Consider the following 19,716-nt stretch of genomic DNA (forward strand, 5'->3'; position numbering starts at 1 on the left):
CTGACGAGGATTTCCCCAAGAACTTCGAATTAGTCTCTAAGATCTAAAGAGTCTAATAAATGATGACACGCACTCAGCGATGGGGTGTGTGTGTGTGTGTGTGTGTGTGTGTGTGTGTGTGAGAGAGAGAGAGAGAGAGAGAGTCTATGAGAGAGATAAAGGGAGCGAGAGAGGGAGAGACAGAGAGAGAGAGAAAGGGGAGACAGGCATGAGGTGACATGTTTTCAACGGGAAGAGAACAATAAAGCTCTGTAACAACAAAAACACATCCAAAGGACGTTACATAAAGAGGAAAAACCCAGCCTTGAAGGAGCATGCATATCTGATGGACTGGAGACCTTGATCTACGACAGCAGATTAGTCTCTAGCAAGCCCGTATCGAGAATATTCTCTCCCAGCTCTCAGGATTTTGGGGGGGGCTCAAGTATGAAATAGGCGTGAAATCACTTCGAAAAGTAGGAACATTTCACAAATAAAAGACATCTATCTCCTTCTTTGTCAACAGGGGAGAAGCTCACTACTCTGGAAGAGGAGCAGATTGAGGGGTCTGGGAGGAGAAATTTTATTTTGAAATTCAGATTATTTATTTACAGTGTCTACTGCCGACTGAGGCGCACACCTTAAGATAAAAGCAGTCCTACATCTGGGCCGAACAGGAGTTTTAGTTAACCACTCATCCTGGCGGAGAGAATGCTGGGCAGAAATCATGACAGATTTCCTCAGGAACTTTTTTTTCTTACAAAGCAAATTTAGCCCAAAAACGCCAATCTGGGGTAAAGTGTATCCACAGGGCCGCTGGCAAAGGCCCCCTAGTTCCAACCCAGGCTCCAGTCCCAGGCCTGGAAGCCCCGCCCCAACCCCGACGACTGAGAGGACTCCGACTCCCAGCTCCCCTCTTCCCGAGCCAGACAGAGCTGAACCACAGCTGCGAGCTCAGGTCACTACATCCCTGGTTTTCTGCCTTCACATCACAGGAACAACCAGACAATGACACGTGTCCACAAACATGCACATTCATGCAGAAACGACAGGTTCCTACAGCACGGCTGACACGGGAGTATTTTGGAATAAAACTGACTTTTGATGCTATTTTTATAGAAGAAGAGGTGAAGAATACTTGCTATACACAAAAGCCAATGACTCCATTAGAACACTGAAGGTTAGGATTACATTCACACCCTCTTCTCCCAATCAAGGTCAGAGAATTATCCCTCCGTGACTTAACTGTTCAAGTTTATGTTTTCTCCTCTTTGTAGTCCCCAAGTATAAATCAGAACATGAAAACTAAACTCAACGCACCACAGTTAACAGGCCAACAACGTCAGTAAAGTAAGAGATTGAGGGAATCACTTAAATTTCAACAGAAAAATAGTATGTAGACCCAACACTGGGAAAACCCAAGGCAAAGGAGAGCAGCTGGATGATCAAATCTGGAAGCTAATACCACTGTTTACAAGCATTAAGTATGAACTTCAGCTATCATTTAAATTGGTCCCCCTTCATATATTTTTTCCTTCTTCAAAGCTCATAACAAAGAGTGATCAATTCAAAGACATGACGGGCAGAGAGGCTATGATGGGATTCACGCGGACAACGCAGACAACAAAAAGCACAATTTCTGCTTGCACAGGTGGTTCAGGAATCAGACTCCTAAAGGCAACTTTATGTGATGTTAATAACATGCTGCAAATATCGCTAAAATCTGATCGCTTTGGGCTAATGTTATCAGCTGTTCTAACGTCACGTATGTACGTACTGAATTATATGCGAATATATCTTAAAATATTCGGTTAGTCGCTGGACACTTCCAACACTTCTCGTAGGAAGTGTCTTACAACTGGTTTTAAATTTCATTAGACACATTCGGAAATCTTTCAGGCCTCATACTAGTGGAGACCACCCTGCTGGTTTCAAGAGCTTTCTAAAGTGTACCGATTTCTGTATCTGTCGGTAAAGACAAGAGATTCAGTTTGTTGAAGTGAATATGCTTCCAACCGTGCTTCTGCATTTTCAGACTAAGGTCCTGAACACGTGTGCACACGCGTGCATGCTTTTTGCCCCGGCTCCCCCAGCTCCGCACGGTGCCAGCCCCCGCGGTCCCGGCCGGAGCGCCCCCTGCGGACCCACCTGCTCCCTGTCGACTCTCCTCTTGTCCTCCTCCGCCCGCCTGCGCTCCTCTTCCTCCTGCCGCCGTCTCTCCAGCTCCTCCAGCCGCCTCTTCTCCTCCTGTTCCCGCCTCCGCTGCTCGCGCTCCTGCTGCCTCCTGGCCTCCCGCTCTCTCCTTTGTTGCTACGGAAGTAAAGCGACCCAGTCAGCGGACTCTGCAGCCACGGCACGGCACGCAGGATGGTCTGCTGACCAGTTATGGGGAGAGGCCAAGAGGGAGAGCTCGTGGAGCCCACCTGCACCGGCCACCTACTTGCACACTGCCCCCTCCGCTCACACACACCAGCCTCCTTGGAAGTACCCGTCAGAGCCGGGTTTCACGTGCTATCAGTTATTCCCCGTTCTTCGCTGAAGCACAGCAGTGAGGGGACAGGGAATGCCGTATATCCTTCAGTATCACTAACAGGGTTACCCCGGGCCCTTCAGTCAGAAGAAAGAGAAGAGAAATGAATACAGGAGAACAGAAATAGCGCAGAGAAAGGAGAGAAATACTTAAAAGAGGAAAAAGGCAGCACACATCAGGGAGAGAAGAAGTGACACCAACGAGAATAAGAGATGCCATTATTATTACCATGAGTGTATAGACTGCCGTGAGCACAAGCTCATGCGGTGCCTCGCACGGTGCTAAGTATCCAACGGTCTTCCTTCCATGTCCTCTACCTACTACGATTCTCATGACAAACCTAGGAAGCACTTCACTCCTGCTCCACAGAAGAGGAAACAGATTCAAGCAGAGAGAAGTGACTTGTCCAGAGTCACCTGGGCGGTAAGCCCCCAGGTCGAGGGCCACTGTGCCCCCCACCGTTAATCAGACAGCATCCTGCCTCCCATCAGCAAGTGCGGAAGGTGCCGTTGAGTCACCAGACTCGCTCCGACAGCCTTTCCCAACGCAGACCATCTGTCAACCCCTCGGTACCTGGCAGCGTGACCCTGGGCACATGTCTGGCCCCTTCTCATCCAGCCCCAGACATCTATCTGTCAGTAAGGCACTGCCACCGCGCAGAGTATAAATCAACCAACTCCTCCCACAAATGTGCAGCGTGCTGGCCTGCAAAGTGATGCAGCCACCGTGCAGCCCCCCTGGGATGGAGAGGCGCCCCATCTCAGCACAGCGGCCGCCGGCTGCAGACGGCTACTCAGCACCTGAAATGCGCCCAGCACGTGAAGGAGGAACTGGGTTTTTCGTTTTAATTTACTAAAGTTAATTTACATTTAAATTGTCTCTAGCACAGCTCTAGAACCACAGCCACAAGAGAGGAAGGCAGGTGGAGACTAACAATTCCCCTCAAAGTCAGTCAGACAAAAGGAAAACAGAAGAGAGAAGAAAGGCAACCAGTGTCGACCCCTCAAAACTCCCCCTTAGCTTTTCAGGCCGATCAGATTCAAGCGAACAGGTCAGAAGAGGCGAAGAATATCATACACTGAACTTTACCACCTTCAGGTAACAACGTGACTTGCTTATGAGCCAAGGTCTCACAAGCAGTGAACTGTCAGAGGACCGTCCCCCTCGGAAAGGTCTGGGCTTTCCCTCTCCCTCCCCACCTCCCGGGGGAGATGATACGTTTGCCAGCAGGCTCTACAGGCCAGCAAGGCAACCGGAGTTGAGGGGAAAAAACAAAAAACACACCCAGAACTTTTATGTTCTTATACTCCCAGCTCATTCTTTAAGATAGCTACTTTTGCACGTTTCATAATGTCTGTATCAGTACGATACAAAATTACTAGATATATCTCTATCAGATACATGCTCAATTTTTTTTTTTTTACTGATGGAATGCAAGATTCAAAACCTTTCTGGGCCGCTGCACTGCACTAAACGACGCCACGTGACCACAGGCACCACCGCAACAGCCTCAGAGATGCACCCGCTGCCCTGTCCTTACGGACCACAGAGGCTACCAAAATTCTTTAATTTTTAGGAACGATGCTGAAGGAAAGGTGCCACTTAGCCCCCTGGGATCACAAAACAAAAAGAAAAGCCGTGGCTTCACTTGCTTTCTCCTCTCCTGTTATTTACAGAATCTTGAAAAATTCTTTAGTTCAAAAAAAGCAGAGCTGACGCCTTGGCTGTTATCAGCAAGGACCCTTCCAGAAAGAGCCAGACAAGGAGAAAAACTGCAGTGAGAGTCCTGGAAGCTGCCACGCTGCCCTGGAAGCAGGGCTGCACTCTGGCCGCCACACAGCCGTTAAGTCCAGATGCGGCCAAGTGTCCACCTCACACCAGCCTCGAGGTTCAAATTTCTGTCTCCAGAGAAGACAACGGGAGATCGCAAAGGAAGAGCGGAGGGAGGGAGTGAAGCAGCGCGGGAGCTGGCTTCCCACACGCTGGCCCCTCACCAGCAACTCCAGCTGCCTCGGCCCGCCGAGCGCAGGGCTGACCCTGGTCCAGCCCACGCCCAGGAGCCTTCTCAGCTCACCCCCTGCCTCGCACCCCTGAGCTGTGGTCACCCGGAGTCCCGGGGAGTGACGGGACCCCGTGCACATCCTCTGGCGCCTCAGTGAAGCACTCGTCCTCACACCAGGCAGGAAGCCCCAGCGTGGTGAAAGGTGCAGAGCCCATCTCGGGGGGTTATTTCCAACTACACTGGGGGCAGGGCTCCCAGGCCGGTGGGGAACCCTGACTTCATCTAACTAAATGCTACTGAGAATTTTTAACTTTCAATTTCAAATGCCCTTACAGGTAGCCTTTTCCATTTTCACTTGTGTTTAAAAATTTTTAATCAAAGTACTAGACTTTAACCATCCTCAAGCCATAAGATATACATCTTTGTTAACGCCCTTTCTTTTATTTATTAACATTTGCTATGTTGCCGCCCCATGATCACTGATATCTAAAATGCCATGGTGCCGTTTTGATTGTTGTTAACCAGTGACTACCTGGAGAATAAAACTCTGAGGCCAGTTTTTAAAAATTTAAAAGAATAAAATTTATATTTAAAGAGTAAATAAATCTATGTTATTCTGTCCAAAATACATACATACATGCATAATAGTAATGCATAAATAGTAAAAAAAATTGCCTTATTCTTGTTTGTTTGCCTGTTTTTTCATGGGCCCATCATAGCATCATCTGTAAAGTCTACACCGTAAGACTCCTTTCCATATGGTCAAATGGGCCAGGTATTCTTTCTTTCTTCTAGAGATGAACCCTCTCACAGCCCTTTCTCTTCTCCTGGGCCAACCTAAACAGGCTGCTCTCCAGGCATCCCATCCTTCTGCCCACCTGCTTCCTAGGAACACTTCTGGACCCTCTCCTGTACAGGATCCCCTGTCAACTTCTCTTATTTGCTGGAACACATCCTCTAGTAGTTTCCTGAGGAAGCGTGAAGACAAGTAGAGGACCTGAGAGACTCTGTAGGTCACAAAAGCTCTGCTCCCATGCTGTGCATATACTGCTGGCCGGGGGCACCAACTTCCCTTCAGAGTTGCAAAAGCACTGGTGTGTCACCTCCTGCTTTCTGACGTTGCTCTGGAGCATCCGAGCCCATGTGGATCCTTGACACTTAGTAGCAGCCACACCCACACCCCTCTATGTGCTCCCCTGACGGCAGCTTTTACCATCCTCTTTTCATCCTTGAGTTTCTAAGCTTTCAAGATGACATATGTGCCTCTGAACGGCGGCTTTTCTCATTCGCTGGGCTGGGTACTCAGTAAGGCTTTCAATTCAGAAATTATTTCTTAGTTCTGGAAACTTGTCTTGAATTCCTGCTGCATGTTCTCCCTCTGGTGTTCACTTCCTGGACCATTTGTTAAATGGGAGTCAAACCACCTGGACTGATTCTGTTTTTCTTCTGTTCTAGTCCCCCTAAACTTATCTTCTCTCCCCACTTTCTGGGAGTTTGCATTTATTAAAAATTTTAAAAAACTTTTTTCTGAATAGTCTTGTTTCATGATTTTTATATCTTCTCTCTGTAAGGATATTAAGATTTCTCGGCATGTGTACATGTATGTGTGTGAGATATTTTCTCTGTTCCCTACATTGTCTCTATTTCCTTCACGCTCCTTTTGCTGTGTGTCTTGGAATCTTTCAGTTAAAGATTTTTCTGCGTCCTCTTCTTTGGCCCTGTGGAAGTCTCATACTCTTGGTTACCACCATCAACACACGAACAAAGACCATAAGCTCCTTAAAAGCAGGGAGCGTGTTTCGCTCATCCCCACCCCGCTCCCTGTAAACATCCAGGATGCCGTGATTTTCTAACATTTAGCATCTAGAATAAGCCTAAAGAATCCATCCATATCTCCAGGCCCAACCAAATCCTAAAGCCGTCTTTTGAGGATCACCTAGTAAGCTGCACAGCGGGCTTGAATAGTCACCGTTAATCCGGATAGAGCCTCACACTTGACACAACACACGCCTTGGGCCTCAGGATGTTCTACCAGCCCTTCACGGCGGCTCCGGAACTCAAATCAGAGACCTCAAGCCCAAGAATGGCTGTAAGTGCACAGAACAAGTCCTTTCTTTCCAGAGACACAAGGACACAAATGCTGCTTCACCCATTTGAGAAATAGTCGTGAAGCGCATGGGTACACGAAGGTGAATCAGACGCAGCCCCTCTCCTCCAAGTCTTATAGGTAAGGTAAGCCACACACTTATAAAAAACCCACAAGACCACGTGGAACGTGGTAAATTTCCCTGGACTCGCCCACTCAGCAAGCCCTGGTCGGGAGACTGATGGCCAAGGCCAAGAACGATGTAGTTACCGAGTCCTCTTCCACATTATGCTGTCATATTTGAAGCTGTAAACTGGACCAAGAGCAGAAATGTAAACTCCAACCATACAAACCACTACAGTCAGAACAGGCCCTTAACTGGGGTGTGTGTGTATGTGTGTGTGTTCGGGGGTAATTAAAGATTAAAGAAAGCCCTTAGTAAATACCTGAATAGATTACTGATGTGAAAAGCTGGCCTCTTGCAACAGAACTTCAAAAGAAAATGGACAAAAATGAAACATACATATCACCAGCCATCAGCTAAGCAACATCAATCCACACTAGATTAACCTCCCGCCTGTGATTTCAAGCAACAAAACCCAGGAGACGCTAACGAACATGCCTGCTCAGGTTAACCCCTTTAAGAGCAGCAAATATAAATCCTTCGAGGCATTTTCAAACTGTCATTCTTATTTTTTTAAACCATTCTTTCTTTAAAAACAAAACCAAACAAACTGAAAAACGGCATGATGCTGTAAAGTGATTTCCAAATCGCTCCAATTACAGCGATTTCCTCAGTACTTCAGTTTTTCCAAGCATGCCTGAGTAAATATGTACTTTCCCAACTATGCTTTAATTACATTTAAGTTCTCTTTCTAGATTGGTATTTAAAAGCAATGCTTTCATCTCACAATTCGAACTTTTCTAAATAGGTCATGCTGATAATAGTGGGGTCCATTTACAGACACTCCACCGGACTTACGGGCTTTAACAGAAACTAAACTTTAATGAACCAATCTATTCTTCAGGTTCGACTATTTGCAAGAGCTTTGGAGGTCACGTGGCTGCCCGTGTACCAGCAACCCCTGAGTTTGTTAAGTGCACGTTCCGATGAACTTTAGTAGAGAAACTACTAACTACTTTGCTTCTCCCCAAAGACAACTCTTCCCCATCTTTAGGCAACAAATAACATTTGCTGAATTAAAATAACGCTTACAAAATTTAACTAGGAAAAAAACACTAGACTGGGATGCCAAAAGAACATTTAAGAGCTGAGGACTTCTGAGAGGCGAGACAGTGGCCCTCTGGCAAAAGCAAGGCCCCCGTGCACAGCACGGCTGGAGCTGAGGGTGGAAGGCGCACCCTGTGCTCACACGCACTCGCCGTCAGACACGAGTGAGGCGCCCAGCAGGGGCCTCTGTGTGGGCAGAGGGGTGAGGACACGCTGGGGGGAAGCGGGTCCCCGCACTGTCCTTCTGAGATCTCACAGCCAAGAGACAACCACAGGTGCCTGCCACGGCTCGCTCCGTTTTTTCTTAGAACGCTCCAGGCTTTCCTAGTGTTACAATTTAGCTTCAAGACGAATCCCACTTCATGCAAATGTTCTTTTCTCTCTCTCTGTCTCTTTTTTTCTTAAAAGGCATTGCTCTTTTTTTAAAAAAAAGGCATCGCACCTCCGCTTGGCCAGATGGGCTCATTTTACAGGTGAAAGCTCTCCTGCAAGTGCGGAGACCAAAAGACAGCCACGTGCGGCAAAGCAAAAAGGAAGCAAGTGAGGCCTTCCGGGTCAGGGCTCAAACATGGCTCCCCCCACAGAGGTGCTGACTTCCCCTGACTGAGCCTGAAGGTCAGCCCCCAGGGCCTCCATTAAGCCCACCCACGTAAAACGCCCGACATTTGTCCAAGGCCAACACAAACAGGCTCCTCACAAGCAAGGAGGGTAGGCTGGGCAGTCGGGACAGCTCCGCGCCATTAGTTCAGGGCAGGAGCAGCATCGCCTTCAGGGCTGCCCTGGCCCGCCCCGCCCCGCCCCGCCCTCCTCGCCATCCTGACCGGCGAGCGCGCGCGCGCGCGCGCACACACGACCACCCACACCTCCGCTGTGTTGAGTTGAGCTTGGTGCACGTCTAAAGTGCAAAGCCTGGGGTGTCAGACAAAATTTTTCCTCTTGCTTTACTTTGTTTTTAATTTCTTCCACTTTCACCCACCTCTCTAAAACTGGGGTCACTATGGGATCTGCAGAAACAAGAGAGACGAATGTAAGCATGTGTCCTCTTGGTGGAAGAAAAGCAGAGGGAGGAGGTGCTGGTCGCACACCCACACGCGCGCCCCTCTCTGCGGGAAGCTGAGACCCAGAGCACAGGGACTACGGCATCTCCGGGGCTGAAAACTCGGGCAGATCGTAAAGAGAAGGGATTATTGTTTTAAATACCTGCAGAAAAATTCCGACAGTGGGGAGTCTGAACATCCTACCAGCAGTTCAAGAACAGAAAGGGAGACGCAAGCAGCAGAAAAGGGGACTCGGCCCTCTAAGTGAAGTCCTTGGCCGGGTTCCAAGTCTGCAGAACCCAGAGTCATCTTCACAAACGGGTGAGATGGGGAACACACAGGGAATTGCAGTTCTCCCTTTTTTCGTCTTTTGTTTTTAAGAAAAGGATAAGTTCTAACCTCAAATGAAAATCGTTTGTCTCTTATCTCTAATAAAAAGATTATGCAGTTTTTTTAATGTGCTGTTGTTATAATAGTATCATAGGTTTGCTGAAAACAAATCTTCCCTAAGAAATGTTCTTTCTTTTTTTTGAATCAAGTAGCACACCAAACCACAGACAAATGTATCTTGCTTTTACTAATAATCTGACAGTCTCCACGAGGTCAAAACTGAAAAATTATGAATTAGGACATAAGTGACTTCAATATGTAACAGGTTCAAAAACATATCCAAAGTACAGCAGCTAACAAAGTCACCTTAACTTAGATCACTAATGGGGTTTTCTCCAGGACGTCTTGTATAATATTTCTCTTAAACTTAGACGAGGAATGAGCAGATGTGATCCATGTGTGGATGTCACAGGAATGGGAGGAGTCGGTAGCAGGTACCAAGGCAAGAGTCAATGAAAAGAAAGAGCACAAAACCATTAGGATAAAATGACAGTATGATGAAATAATCTTCACTTCTGCTCAAAAAAAAAAAAAGAACAGAAAAAAGAAAAGACTGGGAGAAAAAGCTGGCCAGGGTGGGGAAAAAAAAATTAGCTAGAGGCAAAGCTCTACCAAAGTGATCCAAAGATGTGACGATGCATCTACCTATAAAAGGTAATAGAGGAATATTAAAACTTTCCGATAGAGGGAGATCATTATCACACGGGGCAATGAATCTGGGTAACAAACTTCGAGTAAGCTGAGAAAACACTGAGCACCCAGAAGAGGAGGACAAGTGTCAGGGGCAGGAGAGGAGGGGACGAAGCCACCAGTGTGAACTCAGCCGCGTGAGCTCAGCACGCTCCCACTCTCCTCCTGGGACCATCCAAAAGCAACAAGAAAACTCAGAAACATCATTTTCAGCAAAACTGGCAGACAGCCTTGAAAATATCTACGAGGACTTCCAAGATCTCCAGTTCACACAGGAGCCAAGGAAGAGAAAGCAAGAGAAACAAAGCAGAGAGATCCCGGCAGCAGCAACTCTCGACGGGCACCAAGCAAGAGCGGAGGATGCAGGTACCACATGGACTTCTTACAGACGAGGGGCAGACCGCTCCCCCTACCTGCGGCGAGGTTCTGAGACAGTAGGGGCTGCGGAGAAGCCCTTAGCCCCCATACACCGGATCTGATGGCCCTTTCAGAGAAAGGAACATCTCCACTGTTTCCCTACAGCCTCAACTTTGGGACCATTTTTTTGCCAGTCGCTGATAGAAAGTGATCACCTTTCAGTTTTAAGCATCATTTACCTTTTGAGTGAAGACGACCATCTTTATCTACTTTGTTAACAATAACAAAAGGAATCCCTATTCCTCATACCTTTAACGCCAGTAAAGGGCTACAAATCATTTACGGCGCAAATATTCCCAAACCACTGACAAAAAGGCGCTGGATCACCAAGGACCCACATCAGTGGATTCTGTTCCTGCAAACGCCACCGTTCCAGGACCCTGCTCCATCTGCCCTGATTAAGAGGTTTAAAGGGGTGACTGCGCGTTTGAACTTTCACTGAGAAGCTGAAATTACAGGGCTAACTGAAGCCAGTAAACTGCCACGTTCTCACTTAGCTGACAACCCCGATTCTCTAGCCTCTATTTAGCTGACAGAACAAATCGCTTTAAAACCTCTCCTTTCCTTGAGCCATCGCTGGCCTAACCCCGTAATCCTCACTCCCTATCATGTCCAGGGCCTGGATGACGGACACCTATCTCACTGTCACTAGACCTGAAAGCAGTTTCCAGGGCCTGTGTTAGAAAGGGGCTCCAGCTGACCCAGTCCTTGATCCTTCAAGGTATAAACCACCAAACTCCCCTGCATCACTGAGCTGAAGTACAGCCCAGGGTTAGGAAGGACAGTGGAGGACACCGCATGAAGAGGCCACTGGAAACAGCCACAGCCTCAAAGCTCAAGCACTCTTGTGTACTGAGCACACACGGTCCACGTACAGCCTGAAAAACCTCGGAACCACTCAAGGTTTCTGTTATGTGCAAAGAGCACTGAGTCTTAAAATATTAGAAGAGAGTTTGCAAACAAACTGCAAAAAGTTACATAAATAGCAATGCTGCCCCTCCCACAGAGCAAGGTTGTGCCCTGTGTTTTCTTCCAAAGCACTGGCCGAATACTTCCAGTCTCCTTAGTTAGACAGACACTGGTTTTCTAAACCAGGGCAGACTGTGAAGTTGCAGAATTCAGACCATAAACACACAAAACGAAGCAAAGATTCTCCCCACAAAATGTACCCTTAAGTAACTTGGGAAAAAGCATGTGTCGTTGTTTAAATTAAACTCCACTGTATAGTATCAACACATGGATTTACTGTTGTTTGGGGTTCTTTTTCTGGCATGAAGGATAAAGGTGAAACAATAAGATGTATGAATTAAACGGAAACAAACTACTATGAATGGGAAATCTGAAGCTGTGATATATATAGTAAAAGGCAACCAGGAAACGAAAAAAGACTCTTTTGAGCCCCAGGTGAAATGTAGGGAAATAATGTCTTCGTGAATTAAAAATGGAAAAGCTGTGGGTAACCATATTACCAACGTTGATAGTATTAATGAATTAAACGAGCAGGTGGGGGACTTCCCTGGTGGTGCAGTGGTTAAGAATCCGCCTGCCAATGCAGGGGACACAGGTTCGAGCCCTGGTCCAGGAAGATGCCACGTGCTGCGGAGCAACTAAGCCCATGCGCCACAACTACTGAGCCTGCGCTCTAGAGCCCACGAGCCACAGCTACTGAGCCCACGTGCCTAGAGCCCGTGCTCCGCGACAAGAGAAGCCACCGCAATGAGAAGCCCGCGCACTGCAACAAAGAGCAACCCCCGCTCGCCGCAACTAGAGAAAGCCCTCGCGGCCACGAAGACCCAACGCAGCCAAAAACAAACAAAAACAACAAGCAGGTGGTACAAAATGTGTCCCCCGCCCCAACAAGTAACTAATGCCAGCACTATGGCTAGATTACAGAATAGCATTTGTATCATGCCCAATATAATTCTCTTCTTCAACCCTTACTCTTAAATGTACCTAAAGTTAAGGAATTTGTAGAAAAGTGTTTTTCCTGTGTACGTATGTTTTCAGAAAAATATGTACACCCCAAGTGGGACCCAGAGGTCAAGGGTGGGATGGAAATGAGGTCAAGGCCGAGCTGGCCAACTCAGACTGTAGCGTACACGGCCTCCACGGAGCCGGGGCGACGCCACCTCTGGGCCCTGCGTCCCACACAAATAGGATGAGTAACTGGGGGCAGGTCCCTGACGTTTACAAATAGAGGAGAAAACAGGTCTCGGGCCTCCGGGAGCACAAGGTCCCGCCGGTGCGCGAGCACACCTTCCCTTCAGAGGGGATCTCACTGGCCAGGCCGGGGAGAGGCACGACCTGCCTCACGAGGCCGCGGAGAATGGTCCTTTGGGCATCTGGCCATGCCTGTGAACAAAGGCTGGGACCCCGGCTCTGGCCCGCGCGCCCCCACCTCTTCCAGCCGTCGCCGCTGCTCCTTCTGCTGCTCGATCCGCTTCTGTCTCTCCGCCAGCAGCTGCCTCTTGTATTCCTCCTGCTCCCTGAGCTGCTGCTCCTGCAGGAGCTGCTGCCGCCTCAGGGCCTCGGAGCGCTCCTTGTTCTCCTGCTGCAGCCTCAGGAAGTCCCGGCGCAGTGTGGACTCACCAGGCACGTTGACGATGGAGCTGCAGGAGGAAGCGGGGCTCTAAGGGGCGCGGGCCACTCCACGCCCACGCCCCGCCTCTCCCGAGCTCCTCCCAGCCCAGGACCCAACAAACTAACAAATCCACGGGGGCAACGAGCCTTCGACTCAGTAGCATCACCCCTTCTTTCACCGTCTCATAAATATCTTAAAACTCTGTCCTGGACGTTTGACAGGACATCTCCACGTGGGACTCTCCCATCAACTCAAATTGCGATGAAGAGCTGAAACCACCTCCTGCCACACGTCATTAGACCCTCTGTGACCGCCCTGCTTCCCACCAGAAACAGCAGCATCACCTCCCGGGACTGCCCGGGCGGTAATACCAGAGCAATCCCCAGCACTGGCCGTCCCCTCGCCTTCTCCACGCGGCCCAGCATGCCTTGTCAGCTCTCCCCTCCCACTCTCTCTACTTGCAAGGCCGGCGGCTGAGCCCAGGTGGGTCCCAAGGATGAGCCACCACACAGAAAAATGAGCGTCACTCCTAGGTGGTCTCCCGGCTGAGAGTCACTTCTCCGCTTTCAAAACTCCCAGAACAAATGGCAAATCAATCTTCCTAAACTGCTTCTTTCGTTACATCGCGTCCCTAACCCAACACAATTATATTGCTCCTGCAATCAGTTCAAATTACTCTAAAAATCTTAGTCTCTGATGGATTCAAATCTTTTATGTAACTATGGAGTTTTTTTCAATAAATTCTCTTCTCTCTTGATATGCTCTCTTCAAACTCCCGTTCTCTGCACACAGGTCCCCACAGGTCTCTCGAACCACCGTCCCTACCCTCCTTTTGTCTAGCTAGTCAGCTACGTGTAGCTGCAGCTTGAACACCAGGCAGGCAAGACCATTATCAAAGACTTTAAATCCTCTCTTCCCTGATTAATGAGTCGCTGTGAGGTTCATGCTACCACATCTTCAAGCTTCTGCTTCACTGTACCTCGGGGAGCCAGAGACGACCAAAACGGCTATAAAGTGGATCAGGACAGAATATCACTCCCAACAGAGGCAATGAAATGCCGACGACCACACCGGTGGGAAGAACAAAACCAACCAACCAACCAACCAACCAACAAGTCTTGGGAAAGACTCCAGTGTTTTCAAAGGGGGCCCTGCTAGCCCACGAGCAGGAAACTGTGTGTGTGCAGGCCTGCTTCACACGCTACAAGACGTCTTCCATCCACACCTGCTGGAGCAAGAAACGCCAGTGGCGAGCTCCCCTCCCCCAGGACCAGACACAACCTGCATGTTTCCAATTGACCGGGGGAAGAGGAAGCAATGCAGTCTCGGTAAAGAACCACGGGGTCAGGGGCTCCAGAGGCCGAGAATGTTTATAGGAGCCTTTGAAAGAACAGAAGAATGCAAGACACGAAGGCACTTTCAGAGTAACTGCCGACTCCTTCCCGCTGCCCGGGCATCTCCCGCAGCCCCAGCACCCCCGAGGAGCAGGGTCGCGGGCGCCCCGCCTCTACCTGGGCTCCCCCTCCTGCTCCGGCGCCTCCTCCTCCTCCTCCTCACTCCCGCTGTACTCGTACTCGGTCTCATCTGTAAAGAAAAGGACAAGATAAACGAGTCAGTTCACGAAGCGTGACACCGCGTGTACAGGTGAGCGTCTCCGAGGGCATCACCGCCAATGAAAACCGTATATTCTTTGAGAAAATAGTAAAGTGTGTGGAGAACGTGGGGGTAGGAGGGGCGTGACACCAATTCCCACCGTGAACGGTGCTCGTGCCCTGGGCCGGCCGTACTTCCCACAGAAGAGCAGATTCTCTTGTATTCCAGACAGTCCCCTGTGGGATGCACGGCTATGCGGGGGCAGGGCTGTGAGAGGGGCCCCAGAGCCCTTGACACCTAAGAAAAGTGGTCCCGGAGCATCAGCAAATTCACAAAGTCCACTCTGATGCCAAAACTCGAAAGAAAGAGATGAACTGCCCAAACCAAGGCAATAAGGAATGTGTCTGGTTACTTTCAGCACTGGGGGATTGCCCTGAACTTGCTCTTTGTTAGTTTCTTCTTTGGCCTTGAACTTGGAGTGTCAAAAACAAAATTCAGCAACGGGTTGCCTGTTATCCAGCGTCGTTCTGTAAAGTTCCTGTTAAGAATTCACAGAACAGGAAGGTCAATGGGAGCCAGGGGCCCCAGAGAAGAAGGATTAGAGAAGACGGTGGTGAAGCCTGGCCTGCGCGTTGCTGGGCAGGAGGCACCGTTGAATCCAGGCAGGTGGACACAGAACACGTCAGGATAGGAAACCCAGACACTGGGGACCAAATGGAACCTTATGTAATCAGCAAAGCAAATGTTCATGTTGTGCAGTGAAGACAGAAAAGCAGTCAGGCCGACAGGCTCCAGGCCTCACCACACACCCCCATAAAGTGCAGGAAACCCTGGGGCTCCCGAGCCTGAGAGGAACGGGACAGCACATGGACGGTGATGTTCCCCGCCGACGCTCGGAGCCCCGCCTGACGCAGACAGAACACAAGGTCCACGATGAAGTTAAAAAGCACAGCCACGAAGACGTGCCCCCGAGGAGCAGGACGGCATCGAGTGCTGACTGGCCACAGTGCCCACTACCCAGTGTCAGCCTGGCAATGCACTGCACAGCGCCGGTCCCCTGTGCCAGAGCCAAGCTGCCCCCTCGGCCCGTCCCCGGGCGCAGAGCAGAGACGGACCACTCGAGCCCCGGCCAGGTGGGCACGAACGCGGGTGGGAAAGGAATAATAACCTACTCTGGTTGGCAAAAACCTAAACAACTGTTTTTTAAGATGAAAATAAAAACAGGTTTAATACCTTTCTCTCCTCTCTTCTTCCTGGTCCGGTCTATATGGTCCTTAAGCTGGATTCTAACCTGCCTTTCATTCGGCTGGTCCCTGATAAAAGGATGTTTCAGAAGCTGCTCTGTGGAGGGCCGCTGCATGTAATTCTTCACCAGGCACCCTTCTATAAAACTAAAAAATTTCTTTGACCTAGAAGAGGAAGTAAAAAAGATCATCAAATTTCTACCACAAAGAGCAAAGCTCCAAACTACCAGTAACTTACAAGCTTGCAAACAGAGCAGGGCTCCAGAATTCACTGTGAACAACGCTGCAAAGGCACAGGGATAAAACAAGGAACAACGCAGGGACCACGGGGCCCGGAGCGTCACTTCAACACGGTTCAGGAGTCGCACCGCACACGGGGGGCCTCGGAGGCAGCTGGAGTTACTGCTGCTTTCTGACCGTGTCGTCACGGGGTAGTGGAGGCCAGGGAGTAAAGGGAGGTCTTTGCTAACGTAAAGATGGCAGAGGAGAGACGGCGGGATCCTCTAAGACAAGGACAGACACAGAGTGAGAAAGGGAGCCGAGTTAGTGACTCGGGGCTTGATCCTGTCACTGCGACGTTGCCATCAGTTTCAGGCTGGTTTACGTATCAGTTCTCTACGCTTAACGTTCAGAGGCAGAAATAATAGTGCTGAGGGGGGGCAATGACCCTGCAGTTAACATTTACCCCACCAGCCACTTTATTTTTGCCTGTTTCTCCATTTCTGGCTCACAGTGACCCCCTCCCTACCCTCGGCTGACGCACTCTTACCCACCCTGTCCTTTGAGGCTCAGCTCAGACACCCTCCCGCCGGTAAGCCTTTCCCGGCAACACTGCACCCCGCCCTCCCCAGGTCAGGAGCCTTTCCTCTGGGGTTGTCTGCAGGTAACACACTGCACACTTCACATTTATGTTTCTGTCTCTCCTCCTGGTTTAAAACGGTACAGGCCAGGACTGGTTCCTAACTTCTCCATTTGTCAGCAATGCCCAACTCTGAGCATGTAGACTACAATAGGTATGTAATAAATTTTTGTTGAATGAATGAGTTATTCAGTCTTTAAAAATGTGGTTGAGAAAAAATTAGTTCAGTCCTTTCCAGTTATTTCACTGCTTTCAAGAATCATTTGTATTGTCTTCTGTTTCTACTCAAACTTACTATTTTTGTTCAATTCAACAAATATTTATGTGTCAACGACGTACATTTGTTTATGCTAGGCTCTGTAAGAGATACACATAGGAAATAATGTATGTACACACAATAGCGGATGTATACTCAAACTGCGAGGACGAGAAAAGAACCACTGCCGACAGTGGAGTGGGTCAGACATCAAGAAAAAGGAGGATTTCTGACATTCCAAAGATGGGAAAGAAAAGCCACTGTTCCAGAGGAACAGAAACCACATGAACAAGGTAGAGGAGTACTACAGGGAACAGTGGATTGTTTTCTGACACTAGTATGAAAAGTGGAAAAGGGTAAAAGAGAGAGGCCAGGGTCAGCTCAGAGAAGGGCCCTCAAGTTGTGACTTTAGTCTATGGTTAAGGAAGAATGCAGAAGACTCGACACAGCAGGGATGGAATGCTCTTAGCACAGAGATTCCCAAACCCCACTGCCCACAAAGATCATTTTGGGAGTTTATTAAAAATACAAATGCCTGGGTCACTCCTCAAACTTAAGAAACTAGAAACTTTGAGGTTGGAGCCCTAAGTTAAAAAATTCCAAGGGGATTCTCATGTGCCGTGTACAGATTAACATCTGAGAATCGATGATCTGCAATGTATTCTTGAAAGTCGATGACCAGGTTCTGCTGAAAGAGAGTTCACTAATCATCTTTTAAAGGCCGCTTCTCCAAAAACAGTCGTGGAAATTTACATCTGGTGGACAGGAAGACAGCAACCGTAAAGGAAGAAGGACTTCCTGTCTGTAACCCTCTCCCCCTTAGAACACTGGGTGAAATGAGGCAGTGACATGAACCGCTGAGAATGCATCCGATCAAGCTCAGGTAGAGGAAGTTTGGTGGGAGAGCACAGGCAGAATCTACTGTCATCTACATCCGTCTCCTTATCTCACTGCACTATATACACACAGTGGTTAATGCAAACCTGCAAGTCATGGACAGAGTGGGGGCCAACTGACAAAACTGTGAAACACCCCGAAAGTGAAGCATCAACTCGCTTTAATAAAACCTGACAGAGAAAAAGAAAGGGGAAAGTGAGCATCGTTCAGTTCAGCAGGCGCCGGAGGAAGTGGCACCCAGCCCCGCAGCTTACTCCCTGGTGACATCTACTGGCCACCCGTGGACGCCCCCGGTTATCATGTAGTAACACAGGAGACCAACCGGGGCTAAATCGTTGCACCCGTCCCGCCTTAAAGAACCTCGCCAAGAACTGGTTAAGTGGAACAAGACGGCCTCAGTTCCCCAGAGCTGAATGTGGTGAAAGACGGGATAAAGGAGGAAACCCCGCCAGCAGACAAAGGTGGGGAAAGCATGGGGAGGGCAGGGAGAAGCAGGAAAGAAACGAGTGGCGTGGTACATGTGCATGTCCACACCCGCGATGGGAGAGAGGCTCCACGACGCCCCGACAGCCGGAAGACCGAGGCCAGGAGAGAAGGAGGCTGAAATGGAGATCTCTGGCCTATTTCAGAATCAGAATCAAGAACCTAAGAGGAGACAACACCACCTGGAAAACTCATGAGAACAGTTTCAGAAAGGAAAAAAAAAAACCCACAGTAGGTAAGACAAACAGCAGAGCCCAGGAAACAGGAAAGGCAAAGGAGGGAGGGAGGGAGGGAGGGAAGGAGGGAGGGAGGGAGGGAGGGAGGGAGGGCCCGAGTGCATGAGAGCCTGAGTGCAGACGGGAATCGACAGGAAAGGACTCAAAGGAACCCTTGGGAGGAAACAAGTGGGCAGAATGCTCAAGTGAGAAAACAAAGCACTGCCCTTTCCCTCCGAGATTTTAAAACTACACCAAACCAGCTTCACCCCACACAGCTGCACTTAACACTTTCCTGCACGGAGGTCGTCACCGTCTCCCTCCCTGGCATCAATTCTGTTCAGCAGATGCGCAAGGAGGGAGAAAGAAGGGGGTGGCCCAGGGAGAGGACCCCTCCTCCAACGCAGGCTGCTGGGACGACAGGGGCCCATCTGACTTCAAAGTTCTGCAATAACTACAGTAAACCACTCCATGAATTTTAAGATATTACTTCAACTGAGGAACTACAAGTCAACACAGCTTTGCTTCTTAATGTAAAGATGCTTAGAAACATATTACACTGAGAGGTATGTTTAAGTATTAAAATGGAACCTTTTTCTTTAACGTGTTCTTGTTTCCTAGGGTGGCTTGTCACTATTGTATCATTCAAGCACAACTGATCAGGAAAAAGAAACATTAAAAAATAAAGTGATACAACACTTTTTAACTGGTGTTCTGGGGCACTCACTGGCTCTTGTGTTCTTTTGGACTCAGAATGGCCAGAATTTTGCCTTGAAGTCAAACTAGAAAAAGGAACGATTTTTTTTTTTTAAAAAAGGAAAAGAACAGCAACAACAAAGCACACACAGCTTACCATTTTTTGGACTTCAGCCGGGGAGGAGGGTTTCTGGGGATGAGAAACAGTGCTCTCATGGGATGCATGTCACAGAGAGCTGGGGAGAGGAGAGGGCGTGTCAGTACGTACTCAGGTTACTCATTCTTGATCTCTAGGGGCACGCGCTCTGCCCATCGTCTGCGGCATGCTTTACGTCAGGCAGTCTGCACATCTAGTTATACAGCTGAGGGCGTACCCTGAATACCCCACTTAAACACAGCAAAATACGAGGAGGGAAAGCGCAACGAGAAGAACATACAATTTCAAACAGACATTGGAAAGTTTTCATAAATCAAAGCTAAATATTGATTCAACGTCCTAAAGGAGTTAACAGCTTACGTTGCTACACCAT

At 48.9% G+C, this 19,716-nt stretch overlaps 1 protein-coding gene across 50 annotated transcripts in view; it reads right to left on the minus strand.

The window, feature by feature from the left end:
* Positions 1 to 19,716, minus strand: part of MAP4K4 (mitogen-activated protein kinase kinase kinase kinase 4) — a 173,308-nt gene that overhangs the window by 32,763 nt on the left and 120,829 nt on the right. For all 50 annotated transcript variants that reach the window (XM_060309675.1, XM_060309696.1, XM_060309674.1 and 47 more), the window contains 5 exons: positions 19,344 to 19,422; positions 15,770 to 15,945; positions 14,455 to 14,527; positions 12,761 to 12,971; positions 2,128 to 2,289 (listed from right to left, as the gene is read on the minus strand). In XM_060309675.1, the coding sequence (XP_060165658.1) occupies positions 2,128 to 2,289; positions 12,761 to 12,971; positions 14,455 to 14,527; positions 15,770 to 15,945; positions 19,344 to 19,422 (701 nt within the window). The remainder of the gene's footprint in view (positions 1 to 2,127; positions 2,290 to 12,760; positions 12,972 to 14,454; positions 14,528 to 15,769; positions 15,946 to 19,343; positions 19,423 to 19,716) is intronic.

The sequence above is a fragment of the Globicephala melas genome, chromosome 12 (assembly GCF_963455315.2).
Source record: "Globicephala melas chromosome 12, mGloMel1.2, whole genome shotgun sequence".
Taxonomy (NCBI): Eukaryota; Metazoa; Chordata; class Mammalia; order Artiodactyla; family Delphinidae; genus Globicephala; species Globicephala melas.